Source organism: Epinephelus fuscoguttatus, linkage group LG15, assembly GCF_011397635.1.
Source record: "Epinephelus fuscoguttatus linkage group LG15, E.fuscoguttatus.final_Chr_v1".
NCBI classification, from domain to species: domain Eukaryota; kingdom Metazoa; phylum Chordata; class Actinopteri; order Perciformes; family Serranidae; genus Epinephelus; species Epinephelus fuscoguttatus.
Window position 1 is genome coordinate 36,628,394 of NC_064766.1, and position 25,367 is coordinate 36,653,760.

General features: G+C 40.4%; 2 protein-coding genes across 3 annotated transcripts; one reads left to right on the top strand and one right to left on the bottom strand.

Moving 5' to 3' along the window:
- The first annotated feature begins 14,894 nt into the window (after window positions 1-14,894).
- efcab14 (EF-hand calcium binding domain 14) lies at window positions 14,895-23,975 on the top strand. 2 transcript variants are annotated; one of them, XM_049597746.1, is made up of 9 exons: window positions 14,895-15,638; window positions 16,407-16,555; window positions 16,693-16,838; window positions 17,699-17,797; window positions 17,922-18,029; window positions 19,561-19,713; window positions 19,842-19,941; window positions 20,031-20,162; window positions 22,436-23,975. In XM_049597746.1, the coding sequence occupies exons 1-9, from the start codon at window positions 15,463-15,465 to the stop codon at window positions 22,612-22,614; spliced, it is 1,242 nt and encodes a 413-aa protein (XP_049453703.1). In that variant the 5' UTR covers window positions 14,895-15,462; the 3' UTR covers window positions 22,615-23,975. The 2 variants fall into 2 exon arrangements, with proteins under 2 accessions (XP_049453703.1, XP_049453704.1); XM_049597747.1 differs by having other exon boundaries at window positions 16,410-16,555.
- On the bottom strand, window positions 23,896-25,342 carry znf830 (zinc finger protein 830). Its single transcript, XM_049597748.1, has one exon. It carries the CDS (start codon window positions 25,241-25,243, stop codon window positions 24,200-24,202), a length of 1,044 nt encoding a protein of 347 aa, XP_049453705.1. The 5' UTR covers window positions 25,244-25,342; the 3' UTR covers window positions 23,896-24,199.
- Between the last annotated feature and the right edge of the window lie 25 nt (window positions 25,343-25,367).

Consider the following 25,367-nt stretch of genomic DNA (forward strand, 5'->3'; position numbering starts at 1 on the left):
TGGTACCTTGTAATCTGTAACCTGTTACATTTCAAAAGTAACCTTCCCAACGACATTTTCTAACCTGGTCCTTGAAAAAAGTACTTGACTGAGGGGAGAACAGAACAATAAATTATTTAATGAAATGTATTACAATAATGTTTAAAATTAGAAAGCCAAAAACAACTGTGCTTGCAATTATTTTATAATACCATATCAGCAGTATGGACTCAGAGCACCATCGGGTTGGTAAACACAAGTACATAGTCGGCGCCTGGACGTTTTGCTAGCCTGCAAAGCACTCACACCAGAGAAGAGTCAGCTGTTAGCAAACGTTTTGAGCAGAAAATTGGCACTAAATAAGCAACTGTATGGTGTGACTGTGGATGGTGGAGCTGTTGAGGGGATTTTTTGAGTTTGTTGGTGGGGGCAGGCTGCTTCCTGATTAAGAATAATCTGTTAATTAATAATAAGTTACTTTTAGGAGCATGTTTGCTCCATTTATTAATCGGCACATTTCTCTTGCAGCTGCTGGTTGTGAAGAAAACAATTTTAGTCTTTAAAAAATGTCTGCTTAAAAAAGTACTTGACAGTCCTTGAATTTGACTTGTCCCTGTCTGTACAAACCCTGTTTTATTTTACTGTTCTACAGCAATTGAACCCCGTTTGACCACAATTAGTCATAAGTACTGACTATTGCCATTTAAAAACAAATGTTCAGAAAAGTTGTTGCATGCTATTTTAGAAGTTACATGGTTAACTTGGCCACCTTGACTCTGGTTTCTGGAGGCAGGTGTCTGACTGATGAACACTGCACACAAAACCGAAGCTGACGTTCCTGCACTTTCACATGAATTGTGGGGGATTTTTGAAGTGGCTTTAGGGACTGTTAGTTACTTACAAGGGGAGAGCTCATGACACAAACTGAGGGAGGCATGTCAAATAATTGTTCAAGCACTGGAGAGAGACTTGTGTTTTTTATTTTGGCTTAGGGGAGGGACACACAACTTTAAGTGGTTGTATTTTGTGTTTATTTAAAATACCCTGTGAACCCAAAAACCTTGTGTGTTTTAAAGGCATGTGTTTTTGTTTTGTTTTTTAATCACCCAAATTACACCATTTATCGTAGCCAGAAACTGTAAAATCAGAAATTATGATCAGATTTTTGAATTTTTTTTTTAAACAGTCCTTGAACACATCATGCATGACAAAGGCTTCCATCTTAAAAATCATTCCGTGTCTCATTGAAATTTATCAAAAATTAAACCAGATCCTGTTAAAAATAATAAATTCTGCCCTCCTGCATCCATGACAAGAGGCTTTTTTCAACTCCAGGATTTGGTTTTCAACTTTTAACTTTGAAACATCAATGGATAAGTATTTAAAATATATTAATATTAGCATTGTTGTGTACAGTTTATTTGGGAAAGCAGTCATTATATGTACATGTTGCTAATACCAGCTGTATGCGTGCTGTAATGTGTGTGTGTGTGTGTGTGTGTGTGTGCGTAGGCTTATTAAATTTTTTTGGTTTTGTGAGATAGGACGTGCATCCATATTCTGCTTTAGTGCACACACAGCTTGGGTGATGATGATGATGCCAATTGTAAGGCGCATTTGCATTTTGCTTCAGAAATTAGATGTTTGTTTTGATGACTCTCACACTCACGCTGTTTGTTAGTTGCATTGGCTTCATACTGACATTTGGTGTGAATATTAAATTCATGGTTCATGGTGGAGGGAGGGTCATGCATTTTCCCCAGTCAGTCAGGGAGGGTCAAGGAAACATATTTGAAGTTTCGGATAGGGTCAAGATAAAAAATAAATCAATAAATCACACCCCAGCCACCCCCCTCATCTGATAAATAAATACAATCCCTAACCAAGCTAGATTTCTCCCTTGGATAGCTGTGCTGTAATCCAACTTCTTCCAGTGTGAAGTAATTGGTAGCTTTCAAAGCTATACTTTCAAAGTAGCTTCCCAAACATTGGCTTTAGTGCACCCTTATGAATTATAACACTGGCCGGTCCTGCCAAGTTAAAGAGCTAAAAAAAAAACCCTACACTTTTACCCTTTGTGTGTATAAAAATGTCATTATCAAATTGCATATTTACTGCCAATCATAAAAGTAGCATAAAAATAGTAAAAATGATTCATGCCTTATGTGTTTTTGATCTCCAGTCCAGATCACAACTAAATTATTAATAAAATGGTTTAAGAACTGTGAATTAACACACACACTGGATAATATCCATAACACAATCTTTCCAACTTGTTTGTTTTTACGTCTGATTTCATGGAATACAGAGGAAGATTGGCAGAGTTTTGCAATTCCGGCAACAGGATGTCAGACAAAGGGAGAAGTTGAGATGCTGCTTGGCAGGAGATTCTCTATTTCTGCTGGTATTATAGACAAATTAGATACGCCGCAGGCCTACTTTCCCCCCCTATGGAAATGACCCGCGTAGTGTAATTTAGGAAACATGCAGTGGACGGCATAAACGCTCCACCTTCTCTCGTAATCCCTGCTGCTGAAGGTTTTCACTACAGACAGAGCAAAACGTCTGCACTCTTACACAGCAATGAGGCTTCTATTCAGAGCCACTGTGGCTGTGTTGTTCATTGTCTAATGGGGGCTTTCCTTTAATCCACCGAAGAGGACATTTTAGCAGCGTAGTCGTAATAAGGCCAGCTCTGCAAACTTCCTTATTTCATCTCGAGTGAATTTCAAGGGTACTAGTCTTTTCAAGAGATATATTACCTCTTACATTAACTATCATTTACCTGCCTGTCATAATTCTTCAAGGCGTAGTTTTTATATTTAAAGAAAGAAGCGCAGTGAATAGAGGGAACCGATATCACACTGAGCAGAACTCATTATTGTGTGGGTCTGGAGATAAATCCAGCAGGGTGGGTGCTCGGGCTAATAACTATTTCAAGTCCCAATAAAGCCCAAACATCTGATATGACTTAGGAAGCTGATAGAGGCTTGGCGAGGAAGCTCGTACAAAATGTTGGAACCCCTTTTGTCGGAGGCATCCTGCTCCAAAATCCCCACAGACATGCATAATCACCTCTCCCTCATTTTATTTATTTATGTCTTATTAATGTTTGCAGATGGCACAAATGCCAAATCACTCACTCTGCAGGCAGTGATTTACCGCATGTAAATATGGCAAGAGGGCGATTTTCGCTGCTCTGCCAACGCCTTCATCAATCAAACCTTTTATTACCTGCGTATGATAATAGGGCAAATGTGGCAATAGTTTTGTGTATTGGCATTTCTCCACTACGTTTGGCTACTCTGCCTGCTTTTTTTTTTTTTTTCTTTTTAAACAAATAAATGTGTTCCACTCAGTTTGCTAATTACTTCAATTGCAAGATTCGGACCAAGTTAACCTTGAGCATAACACACATTTCTTTTGGTTTAAAGTAATCCAAACATCAGATTGGGAGTAAATCCTTTGCACATGGCGAACAACACCGGCCAGCGATTTACAACTGCACAAAGTCGGCTTTGATAATGGCATTTCTTAGATCATTTCTCACACTCACAGGCTATTCATTGAGGTCATTAAATTCCTTTTTAAATATTTCAGGACGCATTGGGAAGCCATCTGCTGCCAAGGTGTGTGGCCACAGTTAATTGCAATTTAGAATGAATAACGACAAATTAGGTAGCAATATTGAGAGGGGTTTCAGCGGCAGTGGAACTCAGGATGTGCATTTCACTGCTAAAATATAAGCTTCAGGAAAACATTAAAGGTGCTATAAATGACCTTCAGCCTTTTGTGCAAGCATCACATCTGCCACCAACACAACCTCCACCAACCAAATTGCTCCTCCTTTGTCTCGTGACGGTCTGTGAATCCATTGTAAACAGCCCTCACACGAGCCACAGGTATTCTGCAACAGGACACACTTGTCTTAGTGGGAGGTTGCACACACATTATCAGCCCTAATCCTCTTATTTCTTTTCTCCTTTTAAAAATTTGTCTTTCCTCTCGACCTCATCAGAGGAGGTAGTATTTCTATACTACATGCCGTCTGGCAGCTGCTGTGAGCTCTCACTTCATTTTGCGGGGGCTCCACGAACCTCAAGGTCCGGAGAAACACAAATAACACATGCTGCCGAAAAATATAGAATATCTTTTTCCATGTGCTGCTCGTCTGCTGCGCTATAGGCTGAATCACTAAAGAGATCTGGCTGACAGAGAATGCTTTGAAGGTTTTAGTCATACCCAAATGTGCTGGTTTTCCTCTCATGCGCCTCGTCAAGGTTTCTCCCTCGTGCGTCTGGATCGTAGATGCTGGGAGAGGATCTGCTACAAAGAGAATTGCAGATCAACTTCAGCTTGACAGTAGATGAATACAGCCAAGCACAAAGAGCCTAAACAGCACTGCCTGCACCTCAACATAAGTTAGACGCACATTTCATTTACGGTGAGGAAGAATTACGCTTGTGTGTAACAACGTTTGCAAATTTGCCTTTTGTTTTCTTCACATCACGTCTAGGAGACAATAATATTTTGCTGTTTCATAGCTGGGGCACATCCTTGTTACTTGTGATCAGGAACAGTTATGAGAATATTAGAAACATTCAGAAAAATAAATCACTTCTGCAAACAGTGAATCAGAGGCACAGGACTGTGGTTGGCAGCACAAAGCAGGCTTTGCAGAATTAAGCGACACTGAGGGTGCTGCTGTGATTGTCCTTGCCAGGCATGATGGTTCCAGTATCTCACAAGCAGACGCCCCTCGTGCACTTTTCATGCAATGGGCAACCCGCAAACCCTAAAGTCAGCAATAACACTGAGGGCAAAAAAATAAATAAATAAAAAAAACAGCTCATTAATGGCTGGGATTGAGGGAGGCAAGCAGGAATCGAGCAAGCGAAAGGGTCGACCACAAACAAGCAAATAACAGCACAGTACGGCATTCAGATAGAGGAACCGCATGATGTTGGAGACAAGCTTAAAATGTCTGTGTGATTTTTTTTCTTCCCCAAACACAGCTGTGTCAGTTTCTGCCACTGAGATGGCGCTCAGAAGGCAAAAAGAAATCTATTTTTTGCCACTTCATGTTTGTTTACACAGGGAAAAAAACACGGACTGGCCTGTTGTCTGCCTCATCAAAACATCCCAAAAAATGTCTACAACCGAAGCATAAACGCCTGCAGTATAAATATAATAAAAAGCATAAAATAATTGGACTTGCACCGGATATTCAGATGCTCTCCTGAATAATTCCAGTCTAAATTACAGTAAATGAAAAGTAAACACCGTAATAAGACCGACATTATCCATGACCACGTGTATGGATGTGATTACACCATTAGCTCGGTGTGGTTGTAACATTCTCAGTTTCTGCGATCAGGTGCAGGCTGCATTAACACTGAGCAGATGTTCCTGTTAGCTCAAACCCCACATGTGTAAAGTCGTTGTGAATGGAACAGGAAACAGGCAGAATTCAGACATAATGAATAACGAGGGTAATATTTCACATTCTCACACTCGCACATTTTAAGTTAAAGTTGGTGGAAATATTAAAGTTAGATGAAGATAATTAGATTTTTAAAGGGAGAATAATGCGATTAGGTGATACTGACGCCACACAGGACATGTTTTCATTTGCTTGTTAACGTTAAACACTCACAGTTTTGTGAAAATGTGGGAAAAATAAAGGTAATCTGGAGAGACTGGGAGCAGTGTGTGCACAATAAATGTACTGCTCATTCTTTGAAGTTAATGTTAAACAGCACAGTGGTGGAAAGAAAGTGCATTTACTTAAGTATGATGTACTTGTGCTTTACTTGAGCGTTTGTTTCCTGCAACTTTACATGCAACTCAACTTGTACTTTTTACTCCACTACTTTTATTTTCGCATTTTCAGGTTATTAATGCACAATATAATTAACAAATGAATTTAAAAGTATTATCATAGATTAAGCAACTGGTTCCCAACCTGAGGGTCCCAACCCCCCTAGGAGTCGCCAAAGCTTCATGAGGGGGTCATGACTCTTGAGTTTACAGAGTGTAAGAAAACTTTTTAAAAGCCCTATCTGTGAATAAAACTTAAGAAAATAGTTATCTTTAAAGTTTAGATTATTATTCAAGATGTAAACTTTCCACTAAAAAGGATAAGGGCATGGTAAGATCTCATTCACAAAGCCTCCACTCTCTGCACAAACATCCTCATCCTGCATTATAAAAACTTAAAACAACCAAAGAGCAAATAGAACAAGTGTCGGGGAGAAAAAACAAAACACTGAATTTGTTTTTTAAAAAAAGAAGAAGCCTATTAAGTATGTATGATGGTTAAAAAATTTACAATACATTATACAGAGAAGTGTTTTTAAAGTTCCTACAAATATCAGGAAAACTCATCTCTGATGCAGTGGAAATTATCTGAAACTATCTTTCATCCAAATTGCTCTTTTTACACAAACTTCCTGCAGGTATTGCCCTCACTGTTTGGGTTAATTGCACAGTTTATCACTTGTCCCGTAATGTTATTATCATGCATTAAATATAATGTGAAATACGCATAAAATATGTCCCTTAGTCAGAGGTCATCAGTTTGGCCAATTATAGAAAAAGGGTCCCTTGAGGGAAAAGGTTGGGAACCAAAAGTTTAAGCTCTGCAGCACAATAGAAAGAAGTTTAAGTTGACCTCACCTGTACCAGCTGCAACATTAACATCAATGCATCAACGATTGCAGTGCAGTTATATATTAAGGATAGCATAACATCATCGCCATATTTTGCGTGGCAATAATTAATCGACACACAGATGCCAAGTATTGTTTTTTTTTTAATTATTTGAATTATTTATACTGAAAATACAAACTGTTGGTGGCCTACTAGAATAATAAAATTAATTGGTCATTAGATGCATTTTGCTGCAATAAAAATGATTGAAGTGAGATGAACAGATGTAAAACTTTTAATAAAACAGATGGTGACAAATTTTTCCTTTAGGGACATAATTTGTAGTTTTAAAAGTGTAATAATTCGCAATATTTCGCAATATATGTTATCGCAATATGCAATAATGTTGTATTATGGCTTCAGTATTGTGATAATATCGAATCATAGGGCCGCTTCCCGCCCCTATGATATATTTAATTCAGACAGGGATCATTCTACATAGTGAGTGCTTTTATTTTTTAGTATTTGCAGCATGTTTTGGTGTCAGTTCTATTGTTCCTTTTCTTAAGTAGCATTTTGAATGCAGGACTTTAACTCAACAGAGTCACAGAATATTTCTTCACACTATTATATTGTTACTTTGAGCTAAAATAAAAGATCTGAATAACTCCGCCGCCGCTGAAACAGTCAAATGTGATGTGAATGTTAAACTGGCTTAAACAACCACACTCAAAAAGACTGCAGCCGTACACACATGCACACACACACACACACACGCACACACACAAAATACAGTTCATGCATCTGCCAATACAACTTACAAATTACAGTGTGTGGGATAGGATGTCACATTTCACTCCCTGTCTTTGAGGGGAAAAAAATAACTCTTCTCTGTATTTGCCTTGGAGATGTTTTTTTTTTAACCACTCGGTGTGTAACAGACAGATGTAAACCGTTAATAGTAGATTTTGTGGAAAACTCTAGAAAGAGGACTTATATAAGCAAGGAGATATGGGTAGAAATATGAAAAGCGATACAACCATCACATGTCTATCAACATAATACAACTACAGCGAGCACGAGCTGCAGAATTTCCATGTCTGATAACGGCAGCGAATGCATAGCTGCATTTCACAGCACAAAACCCATCCGCCCTTGTCACAGATGAGCTGCAGTAAAGGGAGCCTGGTCTGCTGCAAGCTGGATGTACTTAATGAAATAGCCGCTGTGTGAGAGAAATCTAGGCCAGAGCAGTATTTCTGTTTACCACAATTTACCCCCACCATGCACTCTGAGGGGTTTCTTGGAAAAACAGGTACAATATCAGCAAAATCCTGTTCCACCTTGCTGAAACAGTTGTAGGGGGAAAAACAAGCTCTTGTCTTCTCTAAGTGTCAATCTGCAGACATGCTGCCATCAATAAAAATCACTTCCCTCTCTGTCATGCTTTAATCACACACATAAACAGTTTTTAATCAAATCTGCAAAACTTCAATGAATTTCTCCCCTTCAGATGCTCTGCGCTTCCTCTCGCCCCCATTTTCTGTTTCCTGATTTCCTTTACACGTCAACATGTCTTCTCCTTCCTCCGTTTGCCTCCTTGATTCTTCTTCTGTTGTCTTATTCTCCCTCTGCCCTCTCTCGACTATGCTGCAAATCAGTAAACTTCCTTGAAACCATTTCCAGAAATGAAAAAAAAATGTGATTATGTGGATTTGAATTGTCTGTGTGTTTTTTTTCCTTCTCCTTGGCAAATAACAGAAAACCTGAAGAAGAAGACGATACCTACTGCACTGAAGACATTACCAGGAAAATGAAGGGCCTATTTCACAGACATGGATTAAACTAATCCTGGTCTAATACACTAAAAAAGAGAACTTTGGCTGTCTGTGAAAGCAATCCTTAAATCTCATTGAATTTAAAATATCTGATATTCCTGCCTTATACTCAGCTGTATTACACAATATGGGAGACCTATCATTGCGACTGCTTTATTAATAACACAGAGAGGGGTCGTGTAAGCCTCCATGTTGATTTATATGCCAAGTTTACGAGTGATTTGAGGGAAAAAAACGATTTACGATAAACAATAACCTCCGACTGCTCTTGAATTTACTGCACATAGGGTCTGAACTTTCCACAGAATTCAATCACAGAGCGCTCTCCCCATCTCATTTTTCCCCTCTCTCCTCCCTTTCATTTGCTTAATATATTAATCTATTCCCTTTTATCTATTTCAGATGATATCAGACCTTTGCTGTATCACTGCAGTGGCGGCCGATACAGTTAAGTGTCGCCACAGTGTGATTTCTGGCAGAAGACAGAGAATAAATCGCTAAATCATGATGTTCCTGTCTGATGTCCTTTTACTTTAAGGCATTTAACTGACACTTCTACACAGAGGGAGTGACAACGAAGGCTGCAAATAGTCGTCAAACTGCCGTTTCCCTCTCCATCTCTGCTTTCACACTGAAAATATTTCCAGGCAACCCACAATGGATGTTACAATTGTGTTAATTATTAATGGTTACATGATCTCAAATGCATTTTTGCTCCCTAAACATAGCTGACTGTGTATGTATGTGGCTAATGTTGAGTCTGGCAGTGTGTAAAATATTTAGGTGTACAAGCCCTTTACAATCATAAGAGCCCTGCACAGGATGCTGCAGTCAATATCACAGCACAGAAAATTATCAATGATGACCGCCGTGCTGGATATGAAAGATACTTGCATTGCAGCCATTAGACTGAGCCGAGCCAGTGATTCTGAGCTCATCTGTCCTTGACTCAAGTGTTGCCGTTGTGCTGCATGTCTGGGATTGTTTGATGTGAGAACATTGCCCCCTGCTGATTCCCTTTCGTACACTGTCAGAGCCAGGCTGACTGACAGAAGACATGTGTGATGGGGTCACGCAAATGCTGCAGAGCGATCACTCTTTGCTTTGACAACTTTTTTCGGGTTCAGCCTGCTCTCATGTCACTGTCATTTGCCATGTGAGTTTCATCTGCAGCAGCAAATGTATCATGTTCTGAATATGCTGCTGACATATGACTGCACTCGCCACACCAAAGTGGTTCGAGAAATCATGGAATGAAGTTTCAGTTGCCTCAATAATTCACTCATATCCTAAATAATTATATATTACGTAATAAGAACATAGTCTCTGCAGCATTAAAGGCCCGAAAACTTCAAATGTTAACTAACATTAAGTATTCATGACTAAATAAGCAACAATCACAGTCAAAGTTTGGGGAAAAACTCTTGGAAACTGAACTAATGTGCTCCATCAGGATCGCCTGGGAATATAAGCAAACAACCCTCCCAGCTGTCATCACACTTTCATTAAAATGTTGCTTAATCCTGACTGGTGCATGGACGTGCGTGACTTTTTTATTCAGCTAGACGTGTTCATATTAGCCAGTTTCTGTTTGGGAGTGGTGGCAGTATTATGCTTTGCTTTAGAGCTTTAAAATTTTGTTTAATTGATTGATTTGTCGATTGCAAGATAATAAAGCAGAAACTATTTTGATGATCGATTCATCATTTTGGTCATTTTTCATACATAAATGGCAGCCATTACCTTGTTCAAGTTATCTTTGGATGTGTTTAAAGCGGCCTTTAACGAACACCATTTCCCATAAGCCCTAGATGTTTGTAGAATAAATGTCACAGCTTGACAAAAGAGGCAAGTTCATAGGTGAGTCGAAGGGTCGAGAAGGTAAAGCTGCGGCTGGAGGAACTACGTGACCCGCCCACCACCTACAAGACTCGCCTCTGTACTGTACCTACACAATCAGCCCCCTTCACTCCTTGGTCCAGAAGCAGGAGCTCTGAAGAAATTGCTAAGTTAGCATTAAGCTAGTGTTAACTTAAAAGAGAGGTAGTTAAGGTTAGGGTTAGGGTTAGATCTTGTTGCTGATAAGGTAAAACAAGTCTTCACGTATAATGAATAAAGTAAATTAATTAAGTGTATTACTGCAACATTTGGCCTCAAAATTATTCAGTAAAGTCGCATTATAGCACGGTTCAAATCCGTTGCGTTGGTGGTTTTGTCTTGTGCTAGTAGTGGATGCAGTTTGTAGAGGCATCTCACGTACACCTCAAACTCGGGGTAGTGACTAGCTCTGACATGTCTCCAATAACAGCACAAAGCATTTGGAAGTGTTATAGATATGGGCGAAACCAAGTTACGATGACGTACCTGCACTGCTGCCTTTGTTAGTTCTCACAGTTTTTTTGTGATTGCAAACTAAATAACATTTAACTTTAAATCTGCTGTGGATGATGGCAATTCTCAAAGTCAGCTTCTGGGGTCTCATTTATAAACATTGCATCCTCGGCGTCTGTAGCGTAGTGGATAGTGCCAGTGCCCCACGTATAGAGGTGATGCCTCGCTGCAGCAGTTGCGAGTTCGATTCCGGCTTGGAACTCTTTACTGCATGTTGTCCCCTCCCACTCTCTCTCTCTCCCCCATTTCACACACTATCCTGTCCATTAAAGGCAAAAGGCCCAAAAATAATCTTTAAAAAACAACAACAACAAAAAAAAAAACATTGCATACGCAAAAAATGAGGCCTGAAAGAGGCGTACACCATTTCCTACACACATGTTGTGATCTATAAAAGCAGACTTAATGGGAGAAACATGGACCCATGGACTCTAACATTTCGGAGATGGAAAAATGGCGACGCAGATGGTGAGGTGGAAGCCTGATTGTGCTGAATATTTTTTGCGGACGTCCGTATGTACATTTTTAGTACAAATCCCATGCATTGTTTTTTAAATGAGACCCCTGGTCTGTTGTTGCTACACAACTATGGCGTCAGGGAAAGACCACTTCAGGTACAGTCTGTAGCAATGCAGAGAACTGGTCAGATATCAACATGCAGACATGCTTAAGTGCTGCTCTGTGTGCTGAATGAGTAACAAGACAAGACAAGTCTGCAGTTAAATATCCCACCATGAGGAATCGCAAAGTAAAAAGTGGCTTGCGTCCTTCAGCACCGCTCACGTAAACGACAGGAGCGTCGACTAAAACTGAAACTGGTCCCCAAGTCTAATCTCACCTATGTCTGCTCTAACCACTTCATAAAAGGTGATACTAACATACTAATAAGTCATATAATAATGGTATAATAGCAACACTCTGAGCCTGCGTATTTGGTCTTGCATTTTGGCAGCCGTTATAATTTTAAAGCACTTTACTCATACTTGTACTTCCCTCATATTTTAAGCTAGTGGTGGTGTTATATAAAACTAGACAATCTAAGGCATCCAACCAATCAGGGTGAGTTTTCTCTCATTTCTTGCCTTAAAATCACCAATAAGGGCTTCCCAATAGTCAAACATCATGTTGGTCCTAGTGTTTGTCAATCAAAATGTAAGCTAGGTTGTGAAATTAAGCAGAAAGGATTAAAAACCAATGATCACTCAAGATTTTGCAGACAATACACACCCCCTTTATGATGGCAGCAATCTCATTACGCCATGTTGATTAGATAATCTGTTGTAGACTATGGAAAGTAGACCCTGCATTGAGTCTCGTCTGGATGCGACGTCATGACTTTGGCTCTCTACTGAAAAAACGGTTCTACTTTGGGATCAATTTGTGTGTTTGTGTTGGTCCCCATTCCTCATGGTAACAGGATGATTAAGAAAATATGCTTTGAGGGCCTGCAGTGACACAAAAAAAGAGATCAAGAACAAACAATGAAAGCTGAGCAAATAAATTACAAAGCTCGTGCTTTACTGTAAATCATGTTTGTCTCCTAATAAAGCATCAGTCGGCAGCTGTCAGAGATGAAGTTCATGAGTTCAACCATGTGTCACCGTTCGAAATACCATGTGGGTCCCATTTCATCTGTCAGCCAGCGCAGCATATATTTCATGATGAAATTTTCATGTACTAGTTGAGTCATCCAACATAATGGTTGAAAGACTCTAAATAAACGGTAGAAGCGCCTGGTGAGAGAAATTGGTATTCTAACTGCAGCCCTGCTTCCAACTGATGATAATCTGTATTCACACAGTCTGCCATGTCAGATGAAAGCCTTCAATTAGCAGTCAATTCTATTCAGTATTTCCTATCATGCCACCACTATTTACATTCCCTGTCAGCACCCAAGGCAGCTCCCTGTCCGACACTTGCAGGAATCACTCCTGGTGAGAATATGAAAGACCCCGCTGTGAACAAAGTGTGAAAACAAGTGTTTTGTAGTAATCAGAGTGGTGGGCTTCTTAATGCCTGATGCTCCCTACCTCGTGGCTGTAGATGTGAGAAGCCAGAAGTTGAAGTGTCATCCTTTCAGTCTTAACCCCGGATGAAAAACTGAGACTCCAGCGAAGAGATGAAACACCTCTGATGCTTTGATTTGCAGCCTCGCGCTGGCAGGGGTCTGCGCGGGCCCTCAGCGTGATGCTTGTCCCCTCACCAGGTGTTCTTAGAGGAGACGAGCCGCTGATTGAATTTTGCTCTGCTACCTACAGATCGCCGCTGGGTTCGCCGTAAATGCATTCAAAACAATAAAGTAGCTACCTCCCAGTTTAATGCACTTAAATAACGGGGCAGGCACAGGCGTCTGACTATTATAATATTAGTTTTGTATTTGTGTGGGTGGCATCATGCTATTATTGGGAAGTGACAAGCACTGCCTTGAGAAATTCTTTTCTGGGGATAATAAAGCATCAGCAGTAGGCCTCATCTCTTGCAACTCAATAACCAAACTCATACTGAGATGCTGAGGAGCATCTCAGTTCCTTTGTGAGTTTGTAAATTGGTCCAGTGTGGAGGTTTTCATTCAGTGTCATTATTATTAGTATTGTGGTGTGGAAGTATGGGGGGCCAGGCACATAAAGGAACATATTTTCAAAGCCAAAAGCAGGCCAGTGGGAGTCCGTTTTCAATGAAAAAGAGCTAAAGGCCAGTCTGCAGAGACCCTGCTTCGCCTCAGCCCATGTGTCTTGCTGGGTCAGCCCAATAGCGCTCCAGGTCAGCTGGATTTCTGCCAGACCCCTGCTGGAAGAGGCGAAATGAAACAAAAATTAAATCCTGTTTCATAGACTGTGGTGCATTCATGAAAATATTATGTAAACACCACAGACCTGAGGGATAACCTGTAGATATAACAATACACAGGCTACAAATGTGCAAATTAGAGATACGCTTACTCCAATAAACAATTAGCATATGTACAGAAAATGAATAGCAATTTTTCATCATAAATACATTGTCTGGGTTGTTTATTGCTGAAAAATGGGCACGTTCCAGCTTCCAAAATGCTCAGATCTGCTGCTTTCCTCTGATAAATATCATTGTAAACCGAACATATTTGGATTTTGGATAAAACAAGCAATATGAGGACATCTAATTGGGTTCTGGCAAAAATTCAGATGCACAGATCTATCAATAATGAGAATAATCGGTTGTTTCCTCCCCGGTACAAATGGCTCTGATTAGTGCTGGCATTGAGGCTGGAATAATTATATCAATACGGGTATTTTCCAATATAAATATATGTCACAATAAGGCAAACATGACTAAATCCAACATGAAACAATCAGTAATGTTCCAATACATAAAAGTACTCTTTTATCTGCTCATAATCATGAATGTGTGCAACAGAAATGTTGTAAAACAATATAATATTCAGCATACAGCACACACATAAAAAATTAAAATACTGCAAATAGAAAATAAAGTGACAAACGATAAAGATGACCTACTTTTCTGTTGGATTATTTCACTGGACCTTGAAATTGGCTTCATGATTAAAATAAAAACAAAATAACCTCCCACTGCCCTTTTTTAATGAGCAGAATAAAAGCTTAGTGCAAAATTAAACACACTCAGATGTAGAAAAGGGGGGTGGAGGTAAATTAAATTGAATCCACTCTTTAAGGGGGGCATACAATTAAACTGACATGGGGACTGACTATGGCTTGGAACTAGCAATCAACCAGTCAAGTTTAGCTTGGCACCAATATCTAGCATTTATTCGCATTGATTCAAATGGTAACGTTCATTATTTTTGCACGATTACACACCGGCAGCTCTTCTCATTGCCTTGAGCTACTTCAATCTAACATTTTCACATATATCTCCACTTCATTTTCCACTTCAGCTAATTAGACATACTTACATTGTTCTTGACTTTCAGCAGCATCGATGTAAAGTGGTAAACGGGGGCGGGAGGTGTTGTACTCTGTGTCGTTCCCTGACAGAACAGAGCACCGGAAGTTGTAGCTGCGCGCTGAACCAATCAGCTGCGAGGTTACTCGGACGCCCTGCCCAAACAATACAGGCAGCAGGACAGATCGCTCGAAGTACTGTACCGTGTATTTTGATTTTACGATACGTAGGTTTTATCAATCTACTTGAAGACTTTTTGTAGTGTTTCCAATATGAGCCACGGCGAGGCAGGCATTTTAAAACCTCGCTGTGACGATGTGATAGCACAGTAGCCACAGCCAGCCGCTGTTAGCTACCGTTAGCAAAGGTGTCAGATGCTAGCCGAGTTAGCTAACGTATGTGACAGCCAGGGAGCTAGTAGAAAAAGTTGCTTTGGAGGAGCTTTTTGGTGGGAGTTGCGTAATGCCGATCAACTGTTGATAATTTTTATACATTAGCTGTAAATCACAAAGGCAACCAACGGGCAAAGTCCGATGTGTTTGTATCCGTTAGCAACGTTGCGTGGTTGAAAATCAAGCTAGCAAGATTACCTAAAGTTAGCTTAGCCGCTACGTAAACGACAACATCCACCAAACTGGACAAAACTTTGGATTTAGTCGGGTTTAAATCGGGCTCGGCGGGTTCGCTGACCCCCCAGAAGAAGATGAAGAAGAGGAAGGAGCTGAATGCTTTGATTGGACTCGGGGACAGCAAAAGGAAGAAGACCAAAAAGGGGTCCGGTCACCGACTTCTCCGAACCGAGCCGCCGGACTCGGAGTCCGACTCCAGCTCGGATGATGATGAGTTCAACAATCTGAGCAGCGGAGCTAACTTTGGGAAGTGAGTAACCTGTCTAACAACTTTATGTTGTGTAAGGGTGTTTTTACACAGTCATTAACTTGCTGTATAACAATGCTATTACATTTCCTGTTAAAATACAAAGTGAAAGTAATCTGGATGGTTAGAGTAACTTGTTTAAAGAACACTACTACTACTAATCACGGCTCATCAACAGCTACTTCACATCAACTAACTTAAGTGAATTCATTTTTAATTGATTTTTTACATTATATATGAGATTTTTAACAATTAATTATTTGTTGTTTCTTTTTGAGGATTATTTTATGACTGTTTTAATCTTGTAGATCACTAGGTTGCCCAGCACATTGCAACCAGAGTACATACTATTTCATCTGCCTTCACTCACATGTGCTGGAGAATTACAAAGATAAATCTTGAATCAAAAAAGAAGTACAAAGAGTCTCATTTTCGTTTGCCCTGGGGCACTGTGCAGAGGTTAAAAGAAAAATATAAATACTCAGATGTGCTCAGATCAAAGCACAGTATCACCTATCTTGCACACTACCACCATGGTCAAGGTTTTTTATTCCCCTGCTGCTTTATTTCAGACAAATTAGAAATAATCAATACAACATTCAGCAAGAATATATGATGATATTGCCCATATTTCAAAACACCATTATTTACCAGCAATCCTCATAATTCCCATGACACTCAATGCAGCCTTCTAAAAATATCTCCCTCATTAATAATGTAAGGGGCTGTGCAGTTGTAATGTTTAACATTACATGTTTCTTCTCTTTACAGAAGAAGCTACACACAGTGCTGCAATGTGTGCTACCCCTTGTTTCTGTTCATCATACTTGCTGCCTGCGTTATGGCCTGTGCTGGACTCATATGGATGCAGATTGCGCTAAAAGAAGATCTAGACTCGCTGAAAGAAAAGCTGCACAGCAGTAAGACTCACTGTGTCACACACACACCTTGTGATGGTCATAAAAGGCTTGCTGCCCTTTGGACACGTCGTCATTTTATATTCCATCTACATGTGCATTCTTTTGCCTTTAACACCACTGTGATGTTTTTCTAACAGTGGAATCCAGCCAGAAGGTGTCATCAAGTGAAATACCAAAACTGAGTGAGGACCTGAAAAACAAGGAGAGAAAGCTTGATGACATTGAGAATGGGGACAAAGGGCTAAGCAAGCTCTGGTCTAACCTTACAGAAATGAACAGAAAGGTCAGTTGTTTTTGAAGCTACTTTAACACTCACACTGTCAAACACTAACCAGAGCTCGTCACAGAGTGTTGGAGAATATCTGGACTTTCACCTTGGTCATACTTCAGTTATGGTTTTTTTTTTGTTTTGTTTTGTTTTGTGTTTTTTTGGCATTAACTTGCCATCATAGTACAGTAGGGTTGGGCCAGTGTGAAAATATTCAACCGGTTTGTTATTAAGAGCCGGAATAGACTAGATCTGTTTACTGAAATTTACGCACAGCCATTCGTAAGTGGAACACAATGACACAGTGTCCTAATAGCAAACAAGCATCCAACTATTATCACATTGCATCACCTCTTTTGTCGGCTTTAAATCCAAAATGTTGCCATATTGGTACACTTTTAGTTTTCTTGAGAGACTTAGTCTACCATGTCTGGTCTGGTCACCACAAAAAAACATTGAAACTGTCTAGTAAACAAATGTGCTGCTTGTCTTCCTCCCCACTCTGCTGAAATATGATCCCCACATGTTGTTGTGCTCGGCTCACAGCCTGTCAGACACCAGTGGCTCTATTAGTCTGTTTATTAACAAATATTTTGTGTTCATTAAGTTGTCTTATTGCTTGTTACTAATGCAGTACAAGTTGGATTTAGCCCTGTGTCGCCACCAGCACACATTGTTGATAAAGGCTACTTTTTAAATTTGCTAGAAGGTGTCATAATGCAAATGTCAGTTCAGCCAGTTTGCATAAAATCAGACTGCTTTAAGTTCGTACACTGGACCTAACCAGCAAAACTGGAAATCAGTCCAACTCTATAATGCTGTGTGAGTCTTCTTCGAGATGTAACTGAAGATTTTGTGTCATTTTACTCCTGCAGATCAGTTTGCTGGACTCAGCAGTAAACCATTTAAAGGCCAACTTGAAATCAGCCGCTGATTTAATCAGCCTTCCCACCACAGTTGAAGAGCTCCAAAAGGTGAAGGCAAAGTAAAAAGGAATAAAAAGAGATTTTGGTTTAGAATGCTATCTTATTAATATTCTTTTTATTTTTGTAGAAGATTTTCATATCTGATCTCACAGAGTGTTCTTTCTTTTCCCAGAGTGTTGCTACAATTGGCAGCACACTAACAAGCGTACAGCACGATGTGAAGACTATGCAGGCTGCTCTCGAAAATCAGAAGAAGGACGACGACTTGAAGAAGACGATGGTAAATTCGATTCCCAATAGTTTTTTTACTTTGACGCTGAACAGCTGACAGTTGGTATGATAACATGTTCAGAACGAATTGGATTTTAGAGCTTCCAAACTTAAACATCTCGTTCATGGCTTCAGAAATGCATCTTCAGGCTAACTCTGAGATTATTTTGCTTGCACAGGTTTCATTTTACCATCTTACATCTCAGAATGGATTGACAGTTGTGTCTTGTGTTTACAGGGACGATAAATGTTTGACTGAGAGGCAGACTAGCCAAAGAGAATAGCCTTACCTTTCAGACTGATTTCTGACTGTTGGTAAACTACTGAAATGTCAGTACAGTGTTGTGGACAGCTGACAAACATCACAGGAGAATCTGAAGCTGTGTGCCTTTGTAAATAGTATATAGGGCTGCAAGCTCCAGTATTTCATCGAGCAAAGGCCATGGATTTTTCATGAGCTCAAGTCAAAGTTAAATTTCAGTTATTTTGTTTGACATCCTGTCTGTTTTTTACTTATCTACACTCACTGCAAATATTGCTGGAGGCTGCTTTTCTCATTTATTATTTACACATGAATGTATGGAGACCAGTGTTTATAAAACGTGTTAACAGTGCATTGTGCTTAAGTGAATTCATCGAATAGCTTGGTGTGCTAATGTCTAATGTACTACGTCTCAGTTCCTGGTTGCAGTGTTGCTTTTGTATATTTGCCACACTTAGAATCGAAGCAAATCTCCTTACATATGCTCAAGATGAGTCTGGTGATGAAATGTCAGTCAATCTGCTCGAGTGCGGCACAAATCCAAACCAGAAACTGCGATGAAGTTTGCCACTGCGAGATTAATTTGTTTATTTGTTTACTTGTGCATGCACGAATGTTTTTTCGCAGTTCTTGTCAGGCTTACATTGACAGAGTCGTCGGGTTAAGAAGGTCCTGTCATTTTCTTGGATCCATGCGTTGGGTTTTCATTCATAATACATGAAACAAGTGCCAATCTATTTTGGGAGCTTAGATGCTTTAGTTTGCTGCGCGAAAGTAGGTCAAATATCTGAGACAACCACAGAATGTTTTCTCCACTTTGTTTTTTTACAAGCAAAAAGGGATGGAAAAGAGGATCAGCAAATAATCATACAGTTTTACATGTTTTTTTAGACAGTGGCCTCAATAATGATGTGGTCAGTGATGAATTGCTCGCTGACAGAGATTATCCATTTAATCAGAATTGCTTTACTCGCCAAATTGTCAGTGTTCACAGGGATTTGACCTGGTGATACAGCACAGTGTAACAAAGTTAAGAGGTTAAGTTAAAATATTAAATACAAGAATTAAATACAGCTGAGACCCGAGAGTACTAATAAAGTGCTATGTCGTGCATGCTACAAAAACTGTTAAGTATTATTATACTACATTAGCACATATTGCTTAGTCCTGGCAAATATTGCAAATAGTCTTGTAACTTTGTGCCAATGAGTCGTAGAAAACTCTCATCTAATGGTAAACTGCACGTTGCTTTACGTCAATTTTTTTGTTGTTGTCACAGGACATAACAGACCTGAGAAAAGCTGTGAGTGAGGCCAACAAGACAGAGGAGCTGCGCCATACACAGTCTGATGAGCAGATCCACATCCTCCTCTCCACTGTCGCAGATCTTCAGCAGAGGGTGCTGTCATTAGAGAACGGGTCAAAGCAAAGGGTGAGTTAACAGGAGGCGTCACACTCAATTTCTGCTCCACTACAAGCACCCCTGGTTGGGAATCACTGGCCCAGGCAGTAACAGACAACTTGATGCATTTTACTTTTTATCTTTTACGTGCTTTACAGTCAAAGGACAGTGACGCAGCAGCAATCAACAGCGCAAGTCCAGCAACCGAGACGGTCAAAGAAGCCATTACAACCAAAGCAACACCTGGGGATGTGCAAGGTACAGTGTAGCATTAAGCTGTTCATTACAGTGGTTTTCTTTGCCCCATGTTACATTTAAATATGTTTTTCTCCTTTATATATTCACAGAGGTATCCACACCACTGATAGAGCCTCAGACAAGCAGACGCCCGCGCTTCTTAACTCCAAACCGCTCTAAGAGAAACGCTGAGACACTGTGCCCAGAGACAGTGGTCCTGCCTGGTGTCAGCTCTCAGAAAGGTGCACACTACCACTAAAGTTTTATATCTCATCTTTCATGATAGGAATCAATGTAACGTTACACTAACAACAACAATCAACAACAGGCAGTTGCAGCAATAGGTAAAATCAGCAAACTTGTGTATGTCTGTTCTCATTTTGGGCCGTTACTGCAACTTTTTATGCCTCCACACCAGCGATAGCCATAACCAGAGGCATTATTTATTCTGATTCTGATTCTGATTCTGTTTTTCATTTTGTCCACACATTACATTCTTATCAACGAGATATCTCGAGAACACCTTGAGGAAATTTCTTCAAATTTGTTGCAAATGTCCCCTTGGACTCAACAATGAACTGATTGAATTTTGGTGGTCATAGATCAAAGGTCAAGGTCACTGTGACCTTGTCTCTCTCATTCTCGTGAACATGATATCTCAAGAACACGTTAAGGGGATTTCTTCAAGTTTGACACAAAAACGTCCACTTGGACTAAAAAATAAACTGATTGGAATTAGGGTTGGATCGGTATGAGAAAAAAAAACTGTCTGGTTTTTGTGAAAAACCGTATCAAGTCGGTAATACTGGATTTTCGCCACTTGGGGGCGCAATTGACTCATTTGAAATAAAAATCGACCATAGGACAACAGAGTGACAGTAACACGTTGTTTCATTTATCCTTACAAATAAATTTGCAGGTTTAGCTTACCCAATCAGTGCAAACAAGGGTTGCCTCCTTCGTCTGGCCCAAAGCCAAAGTGTCGCCATATTGGCGCATTCTTTGATTTCTTCGGGACTAAATTGTTCGCGATTATCGACTCCCCGTAACTGTTAAACAAACTTCAGCGGAGCGGAGTCCGCGCGGTCGTAAAATCTGAGCTTTGCGTGCACAGGGCTTGCGGACGTCCGCTTTTAGTCCGGTCGGACCTCCGCGGAGTCCATTCCGCGTACGATCCGCCTGATGTATGTTTGGGCTTGACATATGCGGTCCGGTCGGTCTCCCAAAAAAAAACCTGGTCCAAGACAGAGTACCGAACCGAATTGGTATTACTGAGAACCGACCCACCCCTAATTGGAATTGGGTGGTTACAAGTCAACGTCAGTGTGATCTTACAAATTATGTTTTTGGCCATAACTCAAGATCTCAGGAACAGAAGGGGAGACATTTGGTCAGATACTGAATTGATGACACAGATCTTTGGTGTCCACCTTGAAACCGTGCTGATTGTATAGATCTTCTGTCCTGCTAGGGGAATATGTGTATGAAGCATCCATGTTTTCACAGATATTGATGTAAACTGTAAGAGAAACTTGACTGGGAAATGGAGGCACACAACTGCAGGGTGGTAATTCTAGTTAAGATATATAGTCAAAAACTGTGGTCCGACCTATGTGACGTTTCTGCTGTGGTCATTAGTCACCTAAAAAATCAAAATCAGTCTAAGTTTTTGCTGTATTTGGAATATTTTCATCGCTTTTATTTACACACCATCTGATGGAGGTAGTGGTACACCAGTAACTCCCTTGTTTTGCAAAGTGACATGACTGTTTTTGTCACTGAAGTCAGGTGGCTTTGATATAACAGCTTTAGTTCCCAGACGGAACGGGCTGTTGATAAAGCCTGGAAAATATACTAAATATAGCATGCATTTAAACTGAAATTGATTTTTTTTTGGTGGGCCTTTTTTTTAAGGTGGCTAAAAACTAACCAAATAAGGCAGCATATGCTCAGCATCATTTGATTTTATGTACATGATGCAGAGGGTTTCTACCCAGAAGTTATTGTAAACAAGCATTGTGATTCATACTGTAGTTTGACATTTTAGGAATTACAGGTATTAGCTTTCTTACTGAGATTGAAATGACCCTCCAGTCTTCCAGTAGCCTATAAAGTATTAAAAGTCTCCACTGGTTGCCTGGTAACCTCACAGTGATAACAAGGAAGTTACTGCTCCAAGTCGAAAAACATTCTTGGCACGTTACCCATAAAAACTTAACCTGCAGTTTGTATAGAAATACAAGTGAGATGTAAGGTGTTTGTTTGTGAGCTTTAGAGCTGCTGGTTGGAGGATTTTTTACCCCTATTTCACATCATTAAGGATATTTGAGACTGACAGACACAGGAGTGGTATAAATCTCTCTGCCAAAAAAAGAGAACATAAGCATATATACCAAAATACTAAGAGGCAAAAAAATTATATTGTGAATATTTTCAGTTGTGCAGACTGCCAGTTCAAGAGTGCAATGCCCTCACAGATGAACCTGTTTCTGAATACAAACTGTTCTTTTCACAGACTTGGATCTCATCTTCCAGCAGGCAGGCGATGGACGTGATGTACTCCCGTTGCCCTACCACGGCCTGAAGAAAATATTCGGAACATCAATTCCCAAAGCTCGCACCATGAAGTGTTTTGACAGTGACGGAGACCAGAGGTACTCCCTGACGGAGCTGAGAGCCGCTGTAGGTTTGTGAGCACATTATCACTGACAGCAGTGAACAGTATTGAATACCCAGCGGGGTCTGGGGGGTCCGAAGTTCCCAACCCTTTTCCGTAATTGCTGCACTTTTGCTGAACTGAATATTTATCATACTGATTGTGGAACAGTGGCGCTGGCATGCCCCATACTCACTTGCCCTCCCAGGTCTATTTCGACACAACCTCATCTACAAAACATGCTCAAATTTTAAACTTCATCCGTGTGAGTTCCTGTACGTGTAATAATCTGCTTTTATTTTAGCAAACCAGGGTTTACATGAAATAAACTGTGGAAGTAAGTGTTGATTTTGAATCCTGTTTTCCACTCTCACCTCTCAGACTTCTGTTTTCCTGCACCTGTGGTTTTTTTTTTACCAGTCTGTCTCATTTTGATGTAAAATTTTTGTGTATTTAGATTTTCGCTTTATCTGCCCACCCATCAATACAAACACCTGGTACAACTCACCTGAACCTTATTTATAGAGCCTGAGATAGACTTTTAGCAATGTTTACAATTACTATTAGAAACTGAATTTTTGTGAGTTTTTCGTTTTGTTTTTAGACGGATTCCTAACCTAACTGAAACACACACTTGAGCATAAGAGTGAGGATTTACGTATGCTCTTTTCTAAGCTAAACAGTTTCATGATTTCTTCCTGCTCCGTGTTTTTTCTCATTTATTTTCAGATAGTTTCTCCATTTTGATTGATGTGTTTAGTCTCTGCTTTTGTTCTTTGCTTATTTTTGCAGCTTTCAGTTCAAGTTTTGAAGGGCTATGAACACTTTGAATCATATGGAAAGAGTTTTGAAGTGGTAACTCATGAGGCATATGTAGCAATAACAAAAATGACATAGATATTGCTTGTTTAAAATTGCAGTAGACAGAGAGTCACGCCTAGCTCACAGTTTGTAACAGGTAGTATAAGAAGCACTGACCATCACTCTTTACTTGATTCATTTTATTCCATTTTTATGGGCCTAATAATGGTGTATTTACATAACAAATTTGTCAAACTCAAACTTTGTTGTACTCTGTAAAAAATGGTTTCAATGTATTCTCACAAATTATCTTGTGAAGGGGGTCGGGGTTGGTAAAAAAAAGTTGCTTTACGGTCTTAATCTCAACATTGTACATTTTTTAAATAATTCTGTTGTGCATTGCATGTTGCTTATAATGTAACATGAACAAATTATTTATAAATTTAACATAGTTGACTACTTGTTTTTGCAGGACAATGTAACAGCTTCGGCCATCATGACATAGATTTTGGGTCCATGCTGCTGCTGTACATGGGGAGGTTTTATGAATGTGTTTTTGTGTGAACACCAATGAATAAACACAAAGTTAAAAGTTTGATTTGTGATCCATCTGGTTGCTTTAAGTCATGAACTGAGACACAATTTTCTGGTAGCACTTAACAGTGTTTAACAAGGACGTTGCATATCACTGCATCACATTTAATCCAGTCTGACATGTACAAAAAGAGGTGGTAAAGAGCTTTTAAACATATTTACAATTCCTGGATTGCTGATAAACTTGTGCAAAAAAGACACAAGCACAGTCACGAGCTCTAGAGAGAGTTAGGCCAGAGCTCCTTTTGCCCTCCAGTCCCGGGACAAAAGCCCCAGCAACTCCTCCTCATCCTCTTCCTCCTCGATGCTGGCATCTACCTCCATATGTTCCTCCTTCCTGGGCAGAGGCTTGCTTTTCACCACATCCCGCTTGTCTCTCAGTACTTCAACCCTCTTGTAACACTCAATTTGTTCATCAATTTCGTCAATCTGGCGTTCAAGGCGACCTTCCTCGTCGTCCTCCGCCACGATGGCCTCTGACTTTGTGTTCACCTGTCGTATCTCCTTTTGAAACTCTTCCCACTCCTTGTCCATTTGATCCTTGGGTGCGTCAACATTGCGCACCTTAGCATCTCTCACAGGATCGTCGAAGAAGCCCTCTGGCAGGGCCTCGGCTGTGTTTTCCTTCCTCTCTGTGCTTTTCTCCTGCACCTCTGCTTTGAGGATGGATCCTGAGTGGGAGATGGTGGGTGTGGACGGGATGGAGCTGTCAAAGAAATCGGCGGGTAGTCCTGCAGCTTGAGGCTTTTCAGGAAGGGGATTTGTGGTTCCTGCCTGGCCTGCCTCTTCTTCATTATCATCATCATCATCGTCGTCCTCATCATAAACTCCAGCCAACAGACTCAGACTTGAAGACTTTTGTGAAGAGACAGCTGCCTTCTCGCTGGGTTTCGCAAAGAAATCTGGAGGCAGCCCTGCTGATGCAGACTGGCCTGCACCCGACGGCGGTTTCGCTTTTTTCGAGTTAACGTCCTCGCTGTCCGGTGCTTTCCTCTTCAGTGGTTGTACCAACGGTGTCACTGCTTGAATCTTTCCTCCCTTCAGCTCGGTAACTTTCTCTTTGTGCTGTTTCCCAAGAACATGCGCCGGCCAAAGAAGTTCCGACTTCACCTGCACATTGCACAGGGTACAGCTGAGGTGCCCGAGACTGTTGTATTTAGCGAAAGGAGACTCGACGCGCTTCTTGTCCGTTGTTTGTCTTTGTTTTTCTCTCATCAAACGCCGGAGTTCCTCTTGATTCACAACTTTCTTCCCCTTCTTTGAGGACGCCATCGTTCAAAACAACGCAGCTTGTTAGCTAGCTAGCTACTTGCTGGCGATAAAGTTGAAACACGTCTCATGAAGATGACGTCAAACGGTGCGTCGTAGTATAGTCTCGCGAGATATGCCACTCGCA

Coding starts and splice junctions, on each gene's coding strand:
- efcab14 (XM_049597746.1), top strand. CDS start 15,463: ATGAAGAAGAGGAAGGAGCTGAATGCTTTGATTGGACTCGGGGACAGC. Junction 16,556..16,692: donor GAAAGAAAAGCTGCACAGCA/GTAAGACTCACT, acceptor TTTTTCTAACAG/TGGAATCCAGCCAGAAGGTG. Junction 20,163..22,435: donor TGGTGTCAGCTCTCAGAAAG/GTGCACACTACC, acceptor TTCTTTTCACAG/ACTTGGATCTCATCTTCCAG.
- znf830 (XM_049597748.1), bottom strand. CDS start 25,243: ATGGCGTCCTCAAAGAAGGGGAAGAAAGTTGTGAATCAAGAGGAACTC.